We start from the raw sequence: 17,722 nt of genomic DNA on the forward strand, positions 1-17,722 counted from the left end.
GCTTTGTCACATTATCATGCTGTACCTTCTCATGAAATTTATGCATTTAGTAAGTTATGGTCTGTCTCCCGCCATTGGCATTTAAGACCAAAGATAACAGGGACATTTAGTCTTGGGCCCTACCATATTCCCTGGTCAATCTCCTGGCACTTCACAGATAAACAAAGAAAAAATTATGAAATAGGAGTTTTGACAGGAAAACTAGAACCTTCCAGAGCCTTCATAGTCCTGTATTTAATGAAATAATATATGTAAAAACTCTATTTACTTTGAAAAGTGCTCTTTTAAGTTGATGTATAGGTTTATATGTGTATCATTACCTCAAATTCTTCATTCCTGGTCATATCATAAAGTCCTACATACTTTCACATTTATGAAAAACATAGGTCTCTGGGAGGAATTTTCACATCCAGTAGCATACGTATATTAAATGGCCCATAATATCTAAACAGATTAAAGGATTCTTCTAGAGAAGCCCCAGAGCAAAATTTCCTAAAACTTTGAGGACACACAGACAACCTAAAACAGGAACACTCCAAAGAATAATACCTTTTGAAAACACATACGAAGTTAACAAAGTTCTAAAACTCCTAAGTCCTCATTTTCAATTTGATATAGACAGCAATAGGTGCCTTGATTCAGTGCACAGCACTAATGCCATGGGAGGTGTTTGCATCACCTCCCATGGGAATAAACTATTATAGTTTATGGTAGTAAACTATTAAGCACACATGATGGACAACTTTAACATTTTTAAACCAGCTCCATGCTGGCGCCAGACTCAATCCAGAGACCAAAAGGCCTTTTTCCCCATTAAAGGGTATAGTGGCCGACCTGCGGTTACATTTTCAGGAAGAAAAGTATGAAAGCAATTGCAAAAGACTTGACATTTTGACTTTGATTTTGGATTAGGCACACATTTTCTCCTGTGTGTGACAAATACCAGAAGAATGAATAATGGGACGAGGACTGATTTTGGAACTCCTTGCTATTGGGTTTATTTTTCTCATATCAAATGATGTAGAACTTTCTTGAGCCTTTCCATTAGATTACCCTTGGCCTATTATACAACCTTGCCAGCATCAAAATATTGCATCACAAGGTGTAAAAATTAGGCAGTCTCCATGAAACGCTGAAACTTCCAGGCGACAAAAATATCAAAACCAGGTACTCTCCTTGGGGCACAACTTCTGTTTTCTTGCGCTTCTCTGATATTATCAACAAAGATGAGCTTGTGATAATCTGAAGCAATATGACGTTTTTTCAGGTGTTTTCCCAACAAGACAGGGAGTTGCTTCCTCACCATGGACATTAGCTGGGGGTTCTGCTCAAGTTTCTTACACAGAGGAAACTTCTGGAGAGCTTTCTTTTACCATTTAGTTTTCCTACTCTCATGATATAAATAGATATTTGCATATATTGAATTCATTAAAAGAATCTTTGCTTGATTAACTATTGTAAGCCTATTATATTTTTTTATTTAGAACAGAATGTCCAACTTTTAAAGAATGAGCAAATCATCACTCATGCTATTTTTGTGAGCTCCGATTACTAATCTCCTGCAGTGACGCTCTTCATTAGGCATCAAGACTTGACAGTGATTCCTCCTTTTCCCCGATCTTGGATCCATCATTGTTGACTTCTCCTTAAAGGAGCCAGAGTACACATTCACAGCATGGCCTTCAATCGCAATCTTTGAAAACATGTAGTGATCTCAACCCTTCTAACTAAAAGACTTAGAAAATATCGCAGGCTTGCTGATTTGAGGGTTATTGATATATTTTTTCTGAAGTTGATTTTCATTTCCTATTTAAAAGCATCTCTAAGCATCATGGTAAAAACTGTAGCATCCTGATATATCTTGCCCTGGAATTTCTTAATGAAGCATAACATCTGAGCTTCACGAGAATTTAAGTCATCAATATGATACAATGTGGTGCAAACTATTAAAGCAATTCTTGAACTTCATTCTGATGGATTTGAATGGCAAAAAGTGGAGGGAGCCCTTTGATGAAATCTTGACTCTTCATGCTTTCACCTTTCAAGCAAAGCAAAAGCGCTGTCTTCTACATCATCCAATCTTTCACCAATGAGTGCTGAGGAAAAGGCGGTGACCAACACCTCCGTAAGCTATGCCCTCTCTATCAGGGGAGTGATACCAAAGAGAAAATTCATCATTAAGTATAATTCACCACTTAATAAAAGGGAAAAAAAGTGGTGACCAAGAATGATGTAATTTATGACTTCTTCGTCAAGGAAAAGATACTAAAGAAAAAAACTACATAAGCAATTATTTAATAAAATAGAAAAAAGTGGACACACCAAAAACATATTTGAGTGGGTGGAAGGAAAGTTTAATTAAAAATTTTTGAGGATGCAAAAGTCCGAATGGGAATAGCACATCTATCTGAACGAAAATGTACATATGTGTGATGTACGTTTGTGTGTTGTGTGTGATGTTGTTGTGTGATGTAAAACACGTGATGTTGCATGTTTCTCATGTTCTGCTGTCTCTGTTGGGTGCACCACCCTACCTGAAGGTCACGAATGTCATTTATACCAAAACTTGCTGCTTTCATTCTTTGGGAATTGTAGTGAGAAAGTCTCCGTGGCTCAAACCCTTCTTGAGCTCTTTACGCCCAATTTGGTTTCATCAAGAGGCATATACTGTTGACCTGCCTCAGCTTGGACTCAACCATCAACTCAGATGAAGACAACTGGGGGAAACGATGAGTCTTGTGATATGAGCAGCCAGGATCACCTTGTACTGCCCATTCCTCAGGTGAAAAGTAAACTTCTGAACTTGTGAGATGGGGCTGGCAAAAAAAGTGTTTGGAACAACTCCCCACCAAGTGTTTCAGCAGACAAAGCAGAACGTGCTTTGTTCAACCTGTTTGCCTCAAGGAAGAACGAAGCCTATTGTGGAGGGAACTCAGGAGATGGCATGGCTTGCTTCAAACACTCCTTCTTGCCTCTGTGCAGTCAATGGCTCGGTCAGGATGGCAGATGATTTCTGTTGCTTAATGTTAGTCCATGAGAGTTATGACAGTTCAATGGCAAGACCAGCTACTGACCACTTTCTGAACAGGATATCACTTTGGATGCTGGAAAGATTGTTTCTTAAATTTGGCAAGGGATCAAGTAAGACTTCTGTCAAAGGAACTAAGACACAGAGAAATTAAGAAATTTGACTAAAGTCACAGTAAAATATAATATAAACAGGATTCAACCCAGGTGTTGAGTCCACCCTTTTCTCAGCCACTCCACTACAGAACAAAAAGAAACTCATAGATTTAACATTGTGGCTTCCTGTGTGAGAGATGTTTCATATAACTTCCTAACATTGGCATGGATGATACAGTGCTTATCATGGCAACATACTGCCTAATGATAAAATTAGATAAATCTTTGATATTGCATTATGCATACTGATTTAACTAGTTATAAAGGACAACATAGTTAACTAAAAAGAAAAAGTCCCTCATGACTGGGAAAATCTCTAGCTAACCTATCCTCAGAGATCACTCCAAAAAAAACCCACGCAGAACCAACATGAGAGGCAGAAAAAGTCACGCTTACTAGCCAAGTGATCTTGGACAAGTAATTTGGACAGTTCCTTCATTTGGTTGAAATGGGAAGAAGGATTCACATCATGGTGTTGATATAGGAATAAAGACAGAATGGCAGGCTGAATAACGGCCCTGCAAAGATGTCCCTGTCCTAATTCCTGGAACCTGTGACTATGTCATCTTATATAGCAAAGCAAGACCTTTGCAGATATGACTAAATTAGGCACCTTGAGATGGGGAGGTTATCCTTACGAGAGGCAGGTAGGAGGGTTAGAGTTAGAGAGAGGGAAGAAGATGCAACAGTTGAATCAGAGGTGAGAAAGAGCTAGAGACAGAGCGAGAGACAGACATTGGATAACTCTATGTTGCTGAATTTGAGGATGGAGGAAGGGGCTAGGAGCAAAGGAATGCAGGCAGCCTCTAGAAGTTTGAAAAGGCAAGCAAACAGATTCTCCCCTTAAAGCTGCCAGAAGGCGCGAGCCCTGCCCAAACCTTGACCTTGGCCCATGAGACTGAGTTTGGACTTCTGATCTCCAGAACTGTACAATAAAAAATCTGTTCCAAGTCACCATGTTCGTGGTAATTTTTACAGCAGTAACAGGAAACTGATATAAGAGTCTATGTAAAAGTACTAATAGATTATCTGGCACATTATGAGGACTCAAAGAAATATTAGTTCCTTCTTTTCTCCTTTTTCCTCATGAAAAGGACCAAATTTTAGCAGCCCAAATCTAAAACAACTTCAAAAACATTTTCCCTGGGAACATAAATTATTTATGCAACACATTTAGTAATGCCATAATATCACCTGCTCTCATATTAGAATAGAGATGGGTACTTTCCCTATCCACCCAACCATGGGCACAGAAGGACCACTTGATCCATTGAAGTCTGCAGAGAGGAAAAACAATCTGGCCCCCAAGGAAGCCTACTGGTTCACTAAACCCCAACAGTGGGATGCAGATCCAGGTAGAGCACGGGGTCTGTGCCTCGCTTGACAAGTATTTTCTGCTGCAGTGCATATTCTCTCATATTCAACCCACAGTACAGTTCCAGATGAACGTAGAATGTAAAATTATTTGAATTACATTACTTTAAAACAGAGACAACACATAAATTGAAGTGGGTTTATTTTCTCTGTATTAAAAAGTAAAGGGTTTTTACTTCTACAGAGATAAGATTTATTTCAACTGCCTAGGCAGTTAGGAGAGATGATTCTTGTTTTGCTCTGAATCCAGCTCCCATCAATTCCTGAGAGTCTATTACATACTCCAGGGAGAAACACTGTTTTCTCAGGTTTGATAAAGAACCTTCTGTTGCACGGACATGGTGCTCAAGAAATGGCTGCGGTGTTTACTGCAGGCTGTGAAACTTAAGACAAAAGTCAAAACTCATCAAGAACACTTTCAATCCCCAAAGGTGGCTTCAGAGCTAATGCAATGTGTTAGTTTTCTCACTTAGGAAAAAAAAATCAGGATTTTTATTGTTTATACAATGAGGGCATTTTTAGGGCAAGAACAGAACTCTGAGAATCTCTGCTAACATTTCTCATTCTCTCCTCTCCCCAAATCTTATAGCACAAATAGCCACTTTATTAAAATACAGCTTTAATCTCCAGAAATTCATCTCATTTGCATCTAGGAAAAAATACCACAAAATTTGAATAAAAGAAAGTATGGAGTTGAGCAATTTGGGGAAGATTTCAAAATCCCTAAGCTCTTCCCAATAGTATCAACTATTTATAGCTCCCAGTGGGATTGCAGAAGGGGCAGCCTCCTGGGCTCACTGGACATTGCCTTCCTTTCCCAGGATTAAGGACAGCAGGGAGGTGAAGCTGTGAAACAAGGTCAAGTAACTGTTCAAGATGGCGGCTGCTCAACCACTAGGAGTGTCAACCCACTCTGAGGCAACTGCTGATACATAACATTAAAACGGATGGTACTGATTTTATTCAATGAGCAGCCAAAACAAATAGTTTTGGAGCTGCTCAGCATACACCTTCACCCCTGAATGAGGCCCTTTGAAGGACACTGCTGTTTGCCATAACGAGTGTGGATGAAGCAAAGATGGCTTGTGGTGAGGGGTGGGCAGGCAGTGACATGTGGAATCCTTGGACCTTAATTTGGTCTGTGGCCCACCAGGCCACATACTCTCAGGAACTATTCTTCTGTATGAAGGACATATAGATTGCCATTGGCCAATTTTTATTTGTTTCCTTATATCTATCAGATCATATCTTATTTATTTTATTAACTAAGAGAATTTTTCATTCCCATTTATTTACATGCTGGTCAGAAAATAGCACAAGCATTCATTCTAATTTAGGAACATATTTTCTAAACAAGAAAAGTACTACATTCTGGGCACCAGACCCTGGGCATTGCCTCCTAATTTTAGTGGCAAAATACGTTTGTGGTGTCAAATTATATTCTATTAAACATCTTTAGTATAAGGTCTTATTTTTCTTCAAAGTGTCCCTTTTCTCTTTCTTTATTTTAAAAAGGCTCATTGGCTCTTTTTTTTAACTAGCACACGCCCTTCAAATCCCTCCCACAATGGTCCCAGAAAGTCTCCAGCACAAGGGATGCCTCACTTGCCTGGTTCTTAAGCTACGTAAGGTCAAAGTGTGACCTGTCTGACCACTTGGACACCACAGATCACTGTGACAAGGGGCAACATCTTGTTCTGGCTGTTCAAGTTCTCTTCAGAGAAGTATGTAGAGCAGATGAAGTCGATAGCCTGACTTACTGCTTTTGTCAAAGCTGGTCCTATAAATATTAGGTTATACAATCTGTCTACATGGAATTTCAGTTCTCCCTAGCCTTGGGGCTATTTGAAGTAGATTCTGGAGGTGATGGAAAAGAAAGGTAATATGTCTGTCAGGACCAACCTGATCTAGTCACTACTATTTGAGAAAGGACAACATCTATCCTAAAACATCTGAACTCTATAGAGAGAACAACCATGAACACTAAATACCGTTTGTTGAAACTGTGGAATTTTCTGGAAGACAGATTTAAAGTATTACTGAACATAAGTATATGAAGATATAATGGGAACAGTCCTCTCTCTTAATGTTGAATCTAGAGTTTTCTATATGTAGAGATCAAAGAATTAAACATCCATTACTGAATATCTTTGCTATACATGTTGTAACACAAAATGCTTTTTACAAACAATCCATGAGGTCTGCTAATAACACCAGGGAGAAAGCAACATTTACGGCCATATCCCAGTGCCTAGAATAATGCCTGACGCAAACTCAGTACTCAGTAAACATCTGTTGAATGAATGAATGAACTGAACCCCGTTTTCAAAAAGGAATTCCATTACTATTCATCAGTCCATACATAAACAAAAGTCTAGCATCAAAATTGAAAAGATGCTTTTAGCTCTCACCACCATGATATACTTTGAAGAAATTTTATAGAATGGACTAAAAATACAATTTAACAAATAATAATGAATACTATGATAACAAATAACAAATAATAATGAAGCATCTTCTATGTGCAAAATACTGGTAACAGCATGGGTAGTGTGATGAATGCTCTTGGAGGGGGAGTGTGATGTTCACAGTCATGCTGTTATCTTTGTAGATGGGAACTGGGGTCCTGGTGAGAAATACACAAACCCAAGAAAAACAAAAGTATTCACATGGCTATCCCACCCCGTCACCTGAAGCTAAGAATGTCAGATTCAGGACCCTTGCACTTGCATGGTTTCCCCTCCAAAGCATATCTGTTTCACCTGCTTTCCACCATCGGTGATGACACCACAGGCTTTGCTTCCCATGTCTCCTTACTTCATTTCCTATTTGTGCAATGCTTCATTAATCATAACCTACGGACTTCCCTGATGTACGCTGCTATCCATCACCCACAGCAATCACCGCAGGGCAGCCTCTGACACTACAACTAGTTCCCTAATGGACCCTAGTCCCAACTCCAATCACATCCTTCCAGAACGGTTTGATCACTTCATCCCATGTGGAAAACAGGCACTATACGATGTGTTGTGATGGCAGAGCTGATTTCAGCTGGGGCAAATGCTTGCCACAAACACTAGCACACAGAAATGTGCTTTAACCAAACGTAAGTGTATTAATGAAGCATCATTATTACTATTATTATTATTTGAATTTCCCCAGCCTCATGTTGACGGGGGCTGTCTGCATGTGGGTGATCCTGTGGTCACTGGGTCTGGATCTGAAGATGCCATCTCTGCTCTTTGGTTTATAACTCCACCAAGCGCACCACACAAGGCACGGTGGGCGCAGGCCATCAGTTGTTCTGGTTTCTTTCCGATGCCCACAAATGAATGAACTGCATACTGGATTTTAACAGTCATGACATCATTTTAGTAATGCCTCACATAATGTGGAAGTAAGATTGAAAATGCATTTTACCTGCTGACGCTTTTCAAATTCTAACTTGATCCGGGACTTGATGCAATTGCACGTGTCCTGATATGTTTGCTGCAGCGCGAGCTCCATGAGGTGCTTATGGTATGCTCCAGCCAGGTTCCCACAGATGAAAATGATCACGTTGGCCAGGATCTAAAGAGACAGAAAGGGACACTCAATAGGGTGAGTGTTTCTAACCCATGAACACAATGGTAACAAAACGCACCTTGGCAACAGTCTTCAAAGAGATGATTCTGCAGGAAGTTAATTTTATTTCTTCTTCCAAACCAACATTTGTATTTACTTAACAGAAAACAGCTATTGCCTTTAGGGATTCTATCCCTCTCTCGGATCCATGCCCTCTGATAGATGACTATGCAGTCCCTCCCTTGTCTTTGAGCTCAGTCACGTGAGTTGCTGCAGCTAAGGCAATGTGGGTGGGTATAATTGAGTGCCTAGTCCAGGCCAGGCTTAGTAGGCCTGGCAGGTTTTGTGTGGCTCTCTCATGTCTCATCAGGAAGAGAACATGCCCAGGCTAGCCCACTGGTCCCAGCAAGGTGAGAGACTCACGGAGCAGAGACACCTGGCCAACCCACAGTCCACTATCGTGTGCCCCTGAGATTTCACGGTTCTTACACAGCATTATTGTGATACTACCACAGGCTGCCCTCACACCAAAACTGTATTCACTGAGCCTGGAGAAGTGATAGTCCCTATTATTTCTTGTTCATATAGGAATATGATAGTCTTTTAAAACAGGTAACTTATTACTCTGTTGATGATAAAAACAATTCATGTTCATAAAAATTTGGGGGTAAAATAGAAAAACAGAAAGAAAAACTAAAAAGAACCCAGAAAGAACACTGCTGTCCATATGGCCTTGTCTACCCATTCCGTTTCCCTCCAGATTCTCAAAATTGGTGCCATCCTTTGTTTTGTCAAGACCTCTCTCTTGTTTCAAAAGGACTGAGTTCATTCTGAATGTGGTGTTTTGCTTTGCTTTTTAAATTGAACATTTAATCAGGTTTTTTTCAGATCACAAAAATTCTGTGGGAACAGGATTTTGAACGCTTACATAATGTTCAGTTCTATGACTATATCAGACTTGAGCTATGTGCATACGATTTCATACTTACTTTGTTAATACTCTGTGCATTTGCATAATGCTACAGTGGTCAGCCTTGTGTATAAAGCTTTGGCTTCATATTTAATCATTTGCTTAAGCTCGATTAGTAAAATACACTGGGTCGAAAGTCATGAATATTTTTAAGTTCTTGAAACATACTGCAAAATTGCTCTGAGGAAATGCTCCATTGATATCCTCACCAACAGTGTATGACAATGGTCTTTTCAGTGTGTGTGCTTATTTAGCATACTTTTACATGGAGCAAGGGGTAATGATAGATAAAATGATCATTACCGACTTCTGCTCTCATGTGTTCAGAGCTAGACCTACAGGTCTGCTAGAGGATGGATGGCTATACCTGGATAGAATGCCCACTGTCCCCCAAACAGGCTGCTGGTGGCTTCAATGATGAAGGCAGGGCATCAGTTTGCAAAGTCCGGTGCTCCTCTCTAAGAGTCTCTAACACAAGTCAGCTTAGCCCATCACCACCTGACGTACGTAGTGAGCACGAGGGGCTAGGACTCGAACTTAGTGGGGGAGATTTCTCTCTGAAGCCTTCAAGGCTCCCTGTGACAGGACCTCCCACAGAATCACAGAGTCCTCCCTCTGCACATGTAGTCGTTCCTCCCATTGACAGCAGGAGGAATTTATCTGATTGGGGAGGCTGGAGAAGGATCCTGATACCACGCAGCTTAGCCTCGCCTCTGCCCCTCTCAGCGGGGTCTTGCCCCTGAGGAAAGTGGTCACACTCATCTCCTCTATTCTCAGCCAAGCAGAGAGCCCGGTGGACTCATGCGTCTCCGTGCTGCGGGTAGGGAGATGGGTTAATTCAGGGCAACAGTAGTAAGGCCCTTTGGCCCAGACCTAAGCCATATTCTCCAACAGTAACAAAGGTGCTAGTCTGCCCTCTCTCTGGCCTGATGCCCTGGTCCATCTCTTAATAGGTTCTGAACACAGGTGGAAAACAGGGAGGTTGCTTATTAGCCTCCTAAAGCTCTGAGAAACACATCTGGGGGATGGCGGAGCAAAGCACAACAGAGTTAGAAATGGGAACAATGGTCTGATGAGCTTCTTTCTGTGAGTAAATGCAGGCAACTCTTGGAAGTGGGGGAAAGAGCTGTTTAGTTTATAGAGGGTTTCCAATCGTCCCATCTAACCCACAGCATTGCAGGTGGAGTGTTCCTGAGCTCACTCACATCCTCACAGCACCCCGAGAATGGCCTCCTATCTGTCCATATTTTATCCGCCCTCCAGTAGTACGGATGATGAAAATATTAACTGTGGCTGTTGCTCTGTGTGTGTGTGTGTGTGATGCACACAAGTGATGTGTACATGTGTGATATGTGTATATGATTTTTGTGTGCCATATGCCTATGTGTACACATAATACGGGTGTAAGATCTGTGCGTGGTATGTATGCCGTGTGTGATTTGCATGTGAAGTAAACACATGTGGTACATATGTGTCTATGATCTGTCTCTGTGTGGTGGATGTGTGATATGTAGCTATATATGGCATGTGTTGTGTAATAAGTGTGCAGTAGGCATGTATACTCTGTGTAACTTACATGCGTGATTGCCAGTGACATGTACAGGCGTCATGTATATGTGTGTCTATGTGGTGTATGTGACATGCATGTGTCATCTGTGTGGGACGTATGTATGCTTGGGTGTAGGTGTGTGCACTGGCCAAGAGCGTGGGAGTGAGGTGGCAGTCTTCAGTGTTCCTTCCAAACATTTCTAAGTGCACGGGGCTCTCCTCTTTCCTGTTGCCATACTCTCACACATCACCTCTGTGAATGCCAATCACGTGAGCGCGTGGGAAATGTGGTGGAATTCCTGGCTTCCTGTCTGAGGAGGCGCCTCCTCCTGCTGATGGGAGCTAATTTCAGTGCCGTGCCTAACGGTGTGGTTGATTCAGCCCTGCCACACTTCAATTCTGCAAAATGACCATCTACTTTGCTAAAGATTCTCCAAACCTTGTCATTGCTGGATTTGCTTTGAAGGACAGTGCACCAAAGAATGCAGGGAATGAGAAGCATCCACACTAACCAGGCTGCTCAGAATTAGAACATACTATCGCTATTCTTATTAGATGCAGCTGAAATAATAATAAAAGTAACTTACTGATTATCTCTGAGAGTGTTTCTTTTTCTCGTTAAAAAAAAATGCCTTCAAATAAAAAATGTAAACATTCTAGGAAGTCAGTCTCTCCAAAATAAGAACCAAATGTGAGCAACAGAACTGGGTGAAGCCATCACCTGTCCCCTGGCCCCCTGAGCAGGGAGTGTGAATGGGCACTTCTATAACAATACTGAATCCCAACCACTGGGATGGCAGGTACATGCTCCTCCTTTTCTTCCTAGGATCCCACTCCCCAGTTATTTCCCCTGAATTCCCCTGCCTGGGCGCAGAGTGGGAGGTGTGCCCTCATCTGATGGATGGGATGCCCCACTCTACAGGCCCACTGTGGGGGTATCTGCAATCCTTGCCATCTCCCGCCCTCTCAACCCCACGGCTGAATCTGTACTGCCCCCAGGAGGGACATGACCACCCGACTCAGGCGGGTCCACCTCAAGCTTTCAGCTCCCACCTGAGCCAGCAAGACAGCAGCTTCTATTTTGCACAATCAGCTCTGTCGGAGGGTCTTCTCTCAACAGAACCACTGGCCCCAAGGGTCAGAGTTCTTCTCTTTATTACCACAGCCTTCTCCTTCCCACACATAGGGGCAGCAAGGGTAACAGGCTGCCTCTGCCTGTACTGGGAACTGCTGCCTCCTCTGCCATCAACACTTGGCCCATGCCATCACTGCCACCTTTAGTCATTGTCACCCAGGACCAGTTATCTCTTCCTCCAGCTCAGTCCAGCATTTGAGCCTCTGTGTTTAAACCCTGTTTGTAGACTGAAGTCAGGTACTCCCTTGACACTGCTGGGCCCTGTGACCATCGCCAATGTAGGTGGCCAGGCAGACATTTCTTATCTATTAAGAAGCTCCCCCAACATTCTACAAGGGAAGACTTGTCTGTCTGTCTGAGGCAGGAGGAGCTCTCTGGAGAGAAGTATGGCTTCACTCCCAGTGCTGCCTGGTCTCTGCCTGACACAATGTGTTGCAAATTTGTATGGTCATGGCAGTTAAGGAAAGCCTTCTTTTGGTCATTCATTCTGGATGTTGCATTGCTTCAAACAACATGCAATTTGAATACTTCCTGGCCATGGATAACTGGAAAGAATGGATTTACATTTTTATTTGGACATGCAAAGGAAAATGCTGAAGAAATAAACAACTAAGGGTTTTAATGTCAAAACTATGTTATATTTTTTCTGATGGAAAAATTAATCAAAATTCCAAGCATTTTTCTGACACCTGGTTTCATCCTGAAATATTATACTCTAAGATTAACAGAATTGGCCCTGGTATTTTAATAACTACACAAATTTACAAATATAATCAATGTCTTAAAGCATTTTTCTTTCAAAAGGGTGCATTCATGTAACGACTTTGCATGAAACCAAGGAAGTGATTCTGTTAAGGTTTTCTTTTCAAAAACAATATCAAAGCATTTTATTTTCTAGGAGACTGTTAGGCAGAGCCCATGATAAAAAACCGTATTTTCACAATGTTGGGTGTGTTTTATCACGTCATACTTTCTTGATGTCTTCTTTCATCTTGTTGCTTCATTTAGCTACTCTCACATGTGTCAGAAAACAGGAGAGGAAACTTGGCCTCCCACAATACGTCTTGGAAGAAAACAGATCGTCTGAGATAATAACAGCATCAAAGTTTACCCTGAAGATTGAAACCCGGCCTTGAAACCAAGCACGGCCCGTGACCCACGATCTGTGCAAACCCGGCTGTGCTAAGTAGTCGTCACAGAGCCTGGTCCTCTTGCCACTCCCCACGTCTCTGTCTGCACTTCACGTGAGTGTGGGCTGACTCTTCAACACTTCTCCGTGATTCACAGGAGATGCATAATTAACAAATCCCGTGCTGGCGGGAAGGCCGCTATCTATCAGCAAATGGCGGTTTTGCTTCTTTCACAGTGATCACCATTGCTCTTCCAAACACATCTTGTATCCTTTCCTCCTTGCAAGAGTCCAAAAAGTCAAACAATCAAGAGGATGGACATGTTTTATTATTTCATTTTATAGGCAAAGAAACAAAGGACTAAAAAATTAAGAGACTTGAGAGGGCAGGCCCGCAGCCAGGCTAGGCTCTCAGGATTGTCCCTGTACCAGCCCACACAGCTCTAATCCACACAGGGTCAGGTCAGTTTCCTCCAGTGTGATCTGACCCTCTAATAGGGTGTGGGGAGGTATTTCTGAAGAATCTCTAAAGAGTCATGTGTTACATTGTAAGAAGCGAATATTTTTGTGCTTTATAAAGCATTTGTATCTTATGCTATGAAGCGCTTCCATCATTGAAAGTTATTTTAAGGGGCTGTGTTTTGGAGACCACACGTCCATGGAGCATTTAACTGGTGATGTGTGTCTGTGCAGGTTCACAGGAAAGTAACAGAGGGTCAAGCAGCTCCTAATTGGATCATGTGACCAAGGGCAAGTGACCTGAGGATTATTTCACCTGGGCAGAGAACATTTAAAGGTGAGAGTTCACTGTCTTTAAACATATGAGGAATTATCACGCGGTTTAGGTGACCACTCAGATCCCTTTGACTCTGAGATACTACGCATTTTAAAGAGTTCAATCTTCCCATTCTTAATCTTGTATTAGCAGCTGCACCCTACAATATCTGCAGAGGACAGCAGGCACACACATGCACATGGAGGGTAGAGCGTGGCTCCTCGTAATGAGCAGAAACATCACTTAATGACCTGACTCACTTAATAATGTGATTTATCTATGAACTAACTGCACAGGGTCAGAGAAGAAAGCATATCACAGCATTTGAAACAGGTCATCAACCTAAAACAAAGCAGATCATAAATATGCAAAAACACCAATTATAAGTCAAAGGAAAATGAAAGGGAATACAAGAACTTGATGAAGAGAGCTGTAAATGAATATTCAGCAAGCTCCTTGCATCTCATAAGCATCAGATGGGTTTAAATAAAACAATGCTTGGGGGAGAAAATGATCTGTAGTTTTCCTAACTGAGCTCTCAAACAGTGCTGCAGAGAATCCTAATCCCATCTCCTTAGCATTTCTTGCAACTCTCTAAGCATTAAATTTGCTGTATGTCCTGGCCTTAGGATTCCTTCTTTTTATTAGTTATTTAGTGCAGATTATAAACACTGTTTTGGCTGGTAATATCCAATAATTCTTAGGTCATGTGTTAGAATTTTCTTCCAATTTAAAATCCCTCCAAAGGAGGAGGAGAGGAGTCAGAAAGTGTTATGGACTGAATGTTTGTGTTCCCCCGAATTCAAATGTTGAAGCCACAACCCCCAAGGTGGTGGTATTAGGAGGCAGGGCCTTTGAAAGATATTTAGTTTCAGATAAGGCCATGAGTATGGAGCCCCCATGATGGAATTAATGTCCTTATAAGGAGAGAAAAAGACCAGAGCTTTCTCTCTCTCAGCCATGTGAGGAGACAGCAAGAAGGGGTCATCTGCAAACTAGTCCTCAATCAGCAGGCACTTGATCTTGGACTTCCCAGACTCAAGAATTACGAGAAGCAAACGTTTGTTGTTTAAGCCACCCAGTCTGTGGTGTTTCATTATGTCAATCGTCGCAGACTAAGACAGAAAGGTATAAAGAAAATGGAAAGACCAATTACCTCAACAACTCGTGTTATTAGGGCTTTGGGTTAAAGACTGTAATTGAAAACTGGGAGTCAAATGGAATTTGTTTTCCTATGTAAATAGCCACTACGATTATATTATTTTCATTATTCTCTTTTATATTACATCTGTTATTATATTATATGTGCTGTTATTACTTTTGAACAGCATACATCGTGATATTTTTCCAGTTATATTTAGGCTGAAGGAATGGCTACAGAATCATACCCGTACATAGGGTTCAAGGCCAGTATAATGGCTAGATAAAATTGGAGGGAGGAAGTTTGGAGAGCCATCTGCTCCTCTCAGGAGTGCTCCACCAGCTCATCACAAGTCATTTGGGAGAGATGAGCCTAGAAGATATTCAAGATCTTGACAGAAGTTCCTCCCACAAAGTAAGTCATTGAGAACACAGCTTCCTTAGAAGAACGGAAAGCTGAATTCACCACACAGAACCCCAAACTTGCACTTCTTAGCTCAGTGATTACAAATTTGAAACTGATGGGGAGAAGGTTGGCTTGATTAACAGTTTATAATAACAGAAAAGACAAAACAGATTTTCTAATACTCAGAACTCTGTGGAAGAAGACTACACAAGCCTCATTCCATCAAGATATAGCTCACTTTGCTTTCTGCAGAGGAGGGTACCATCACTCTGTTCATTCTCTTATCCATTCTATGCATGACTTTAAGCACAGGGAACAATCTTAGCTTCAGAGTTTAGCTCCTCTCCACCACAGAAAGAGAGGAGACTAAACAAATGAGCTGTATGGGAAGTTACAAAGATAAAAAAGGAAAATGAATATTTTAATCAAGTTCTATGATGAAATAACATTAAAGAGTCATGAGGAACCTTACAAGTCTCAAAGAGAGATTTCTTAGGCCTTTAAGATAGAAGGGAACCACCATCATCATAACTCATGTTCCATTTCTCTCGCATCCAAAATGGAGCCAGTCACTTACTTTTTATTGCTGTCCTATACTGCAGGCCATTTCTCCAAAGCAATACCATCAGACATTTCTCTTCCCACTCCCTTCAGTTTCAACAGTTTCAAAGCCCAATTTCAAGGGCACCTGTGATTACAGGCTACTTAGTTAGTCTTTGCCAGTCTGAATGCCATGTCCTGCCCCACAGCCTGTTGGCGCAGGGACGTTTGGATGATTACATCTGATATTCTGTCAATCAACCAATCAATGATTAACTGAGCTTTATATCTCTACTAATACCCAATAGAAGCCATTATCTCCTTGGTCTTTGTGAGTCCAGATAGATAATGAGGGTTAATTATCCCAAAGGGGTTCCACGCTGCTTTCTTCAGAAACTCAAGGGACCAGGTGGTCCTGGATTGTCCTAGGGGCTTAGTGATGCTGGTGTCTGTGCCTTCCCAAACCCTCTCTCCCATACACAATGATATATACACAACAGGAGGATCCGTTTGAAACTTTGTGCCTCAATGCTTTTAAAAAACTTTAGAAACATGTCATTATATACTAACTCCAACCCAAATTTTACTAATCTTAAGTGAGCTTTCCCCTAAGGATCTGCACTAAGCAACATACAATTTGCCTAGCTCTGGTGATTTCAGTGGACTTAAAAGTGAAAAAAAAAAAAAAAAAAGAAAAGAAATTTTAAGATTTTAATGTGGACTTTACATTAATTAATCTGAATCAATAAAATTTAGCTTCATATAAACACCATAGATAATTCTCTTCATTCACCATCACTTTATAGGTGACACATTTGATCCACATCTACTCATTTAAAAATTTTAAAGCCAAGAGGTGTTCAGATTCAGTTAAACATGACGAAGGCTATCAGACACTCCAACTTGTCAGCTAAGTTTTAGATGAAATGATACGCCACTTCACGGTGACCATGTGAGATGAATATTTCTCTTCAACTAACATAGCATAAAAGACGGGAGGCACGCCCTTTATGGGTACCTGGGGTACATCTGCCCTATTACCCCACCAGCAACTGGCACTGTGACCTACTTGTAATCCGTTTATAATCTATACAATAGTAGATAAATTCAGAATTAAATCAAGCATAGTGTACTCTGCTGACTATGACTAAGAGGACACCTTATGAGGTTAATGGACCTAAATGTAGATATCAAATGTAACATAACAAAAGAGAAACAAATTTGCTGAGGGGCGTAGGAATAACAACACAGAGACAGCATGGTCAATCTTGGGCGTGAACTCAAACATGGTATTAGTAAGTGCATTCATAGAGAGGCGACAGATTGCAAATTCCTGGGAAAACAGTCACGGACTCCGAGTATAAGAGAGAAGCAGGGAGTGCTCTGATTTGCAAGGTCTACTTTGAATTGGAATATCCTTTTTAATCAAGGCAAAAAATGTTCCACAAAATCACACTGTGATTAAGAAAGATAAACAAGTGCTTGGATGCATAACTGCAACCTTTTGCGACTAGGATACCAAAAAATTTCCTATTACAAACTAGACGTTAGATGTTTCATTAATGATACTAATTATGAGAGGGGATGCTTGCCAGCAGCTTCCCTTTCAATAGACGGAAAGGCTGAAATGTACTGAAAGTAGTGTCTCCCCAGAGTGTTCTCTTGGGTTCCCGCCACCATCTTCGTTCCTCTCCTACTGTATGGGAAGTGATTTAATGAGTGTCTCATCTCAGTTCATGTTACACCATCAGCAGCAGTATGTGGCATTTCTGCAAAAGAACTACCAGACCTCAATTTTTAAGGAATGCAGTTTTTAACCTTTAAGTGGAGTCTCCGGTAATTTATAAATAATCTGCCTTTAAAACTTAATATCATGTTGAGTTTTATGGACTGAATTGTGTCCCCCTAAAATTCCATTCCAAACTGTGGAAAGACAAGTTTTAAACTCTTTGACACCA

General features: G+C 41.2%; 1 protein-coding gene across 3 annotated transcripts in view; it reads right to left on the minus strand.

Moving 5' to 3' along the window:
- Nucleotides 1-17,722, minus strand: part of ADCY2 (adenylate cyclase 2) — a 402,902-nt gene that overhangs the window by 181,506 nt on the left and 203,674 nt on the right. For all 3 annotated transcript variants that reach the window (XM_014828435.3, XM_014828434.3, XM_014828433.3), the window contains exon 4: nt 7,978-8,127. In XM_014828435.3, the coding sequence (XP_014683921.3) occupies nt 7,978-8,127 (150 nt within the window). The remainder of the gene's footprint in view (nt 1-7,977; nt 8,128-17,722) is intronic.

This window comes from Equus asinus, chromosome 10, assembly GCF_041296235.1.
Source record: "Equus asinus isolate D_3611 breed Donkey chromosome 10, EquAss-T2T_v2, whole genome shotgun sequence".
Taxonomy (NCBI): Eukaryota; Metazoa; Chordata; class Mammalia; order Perissodactyla; family Equidae; genus Equus; species Equus asinus.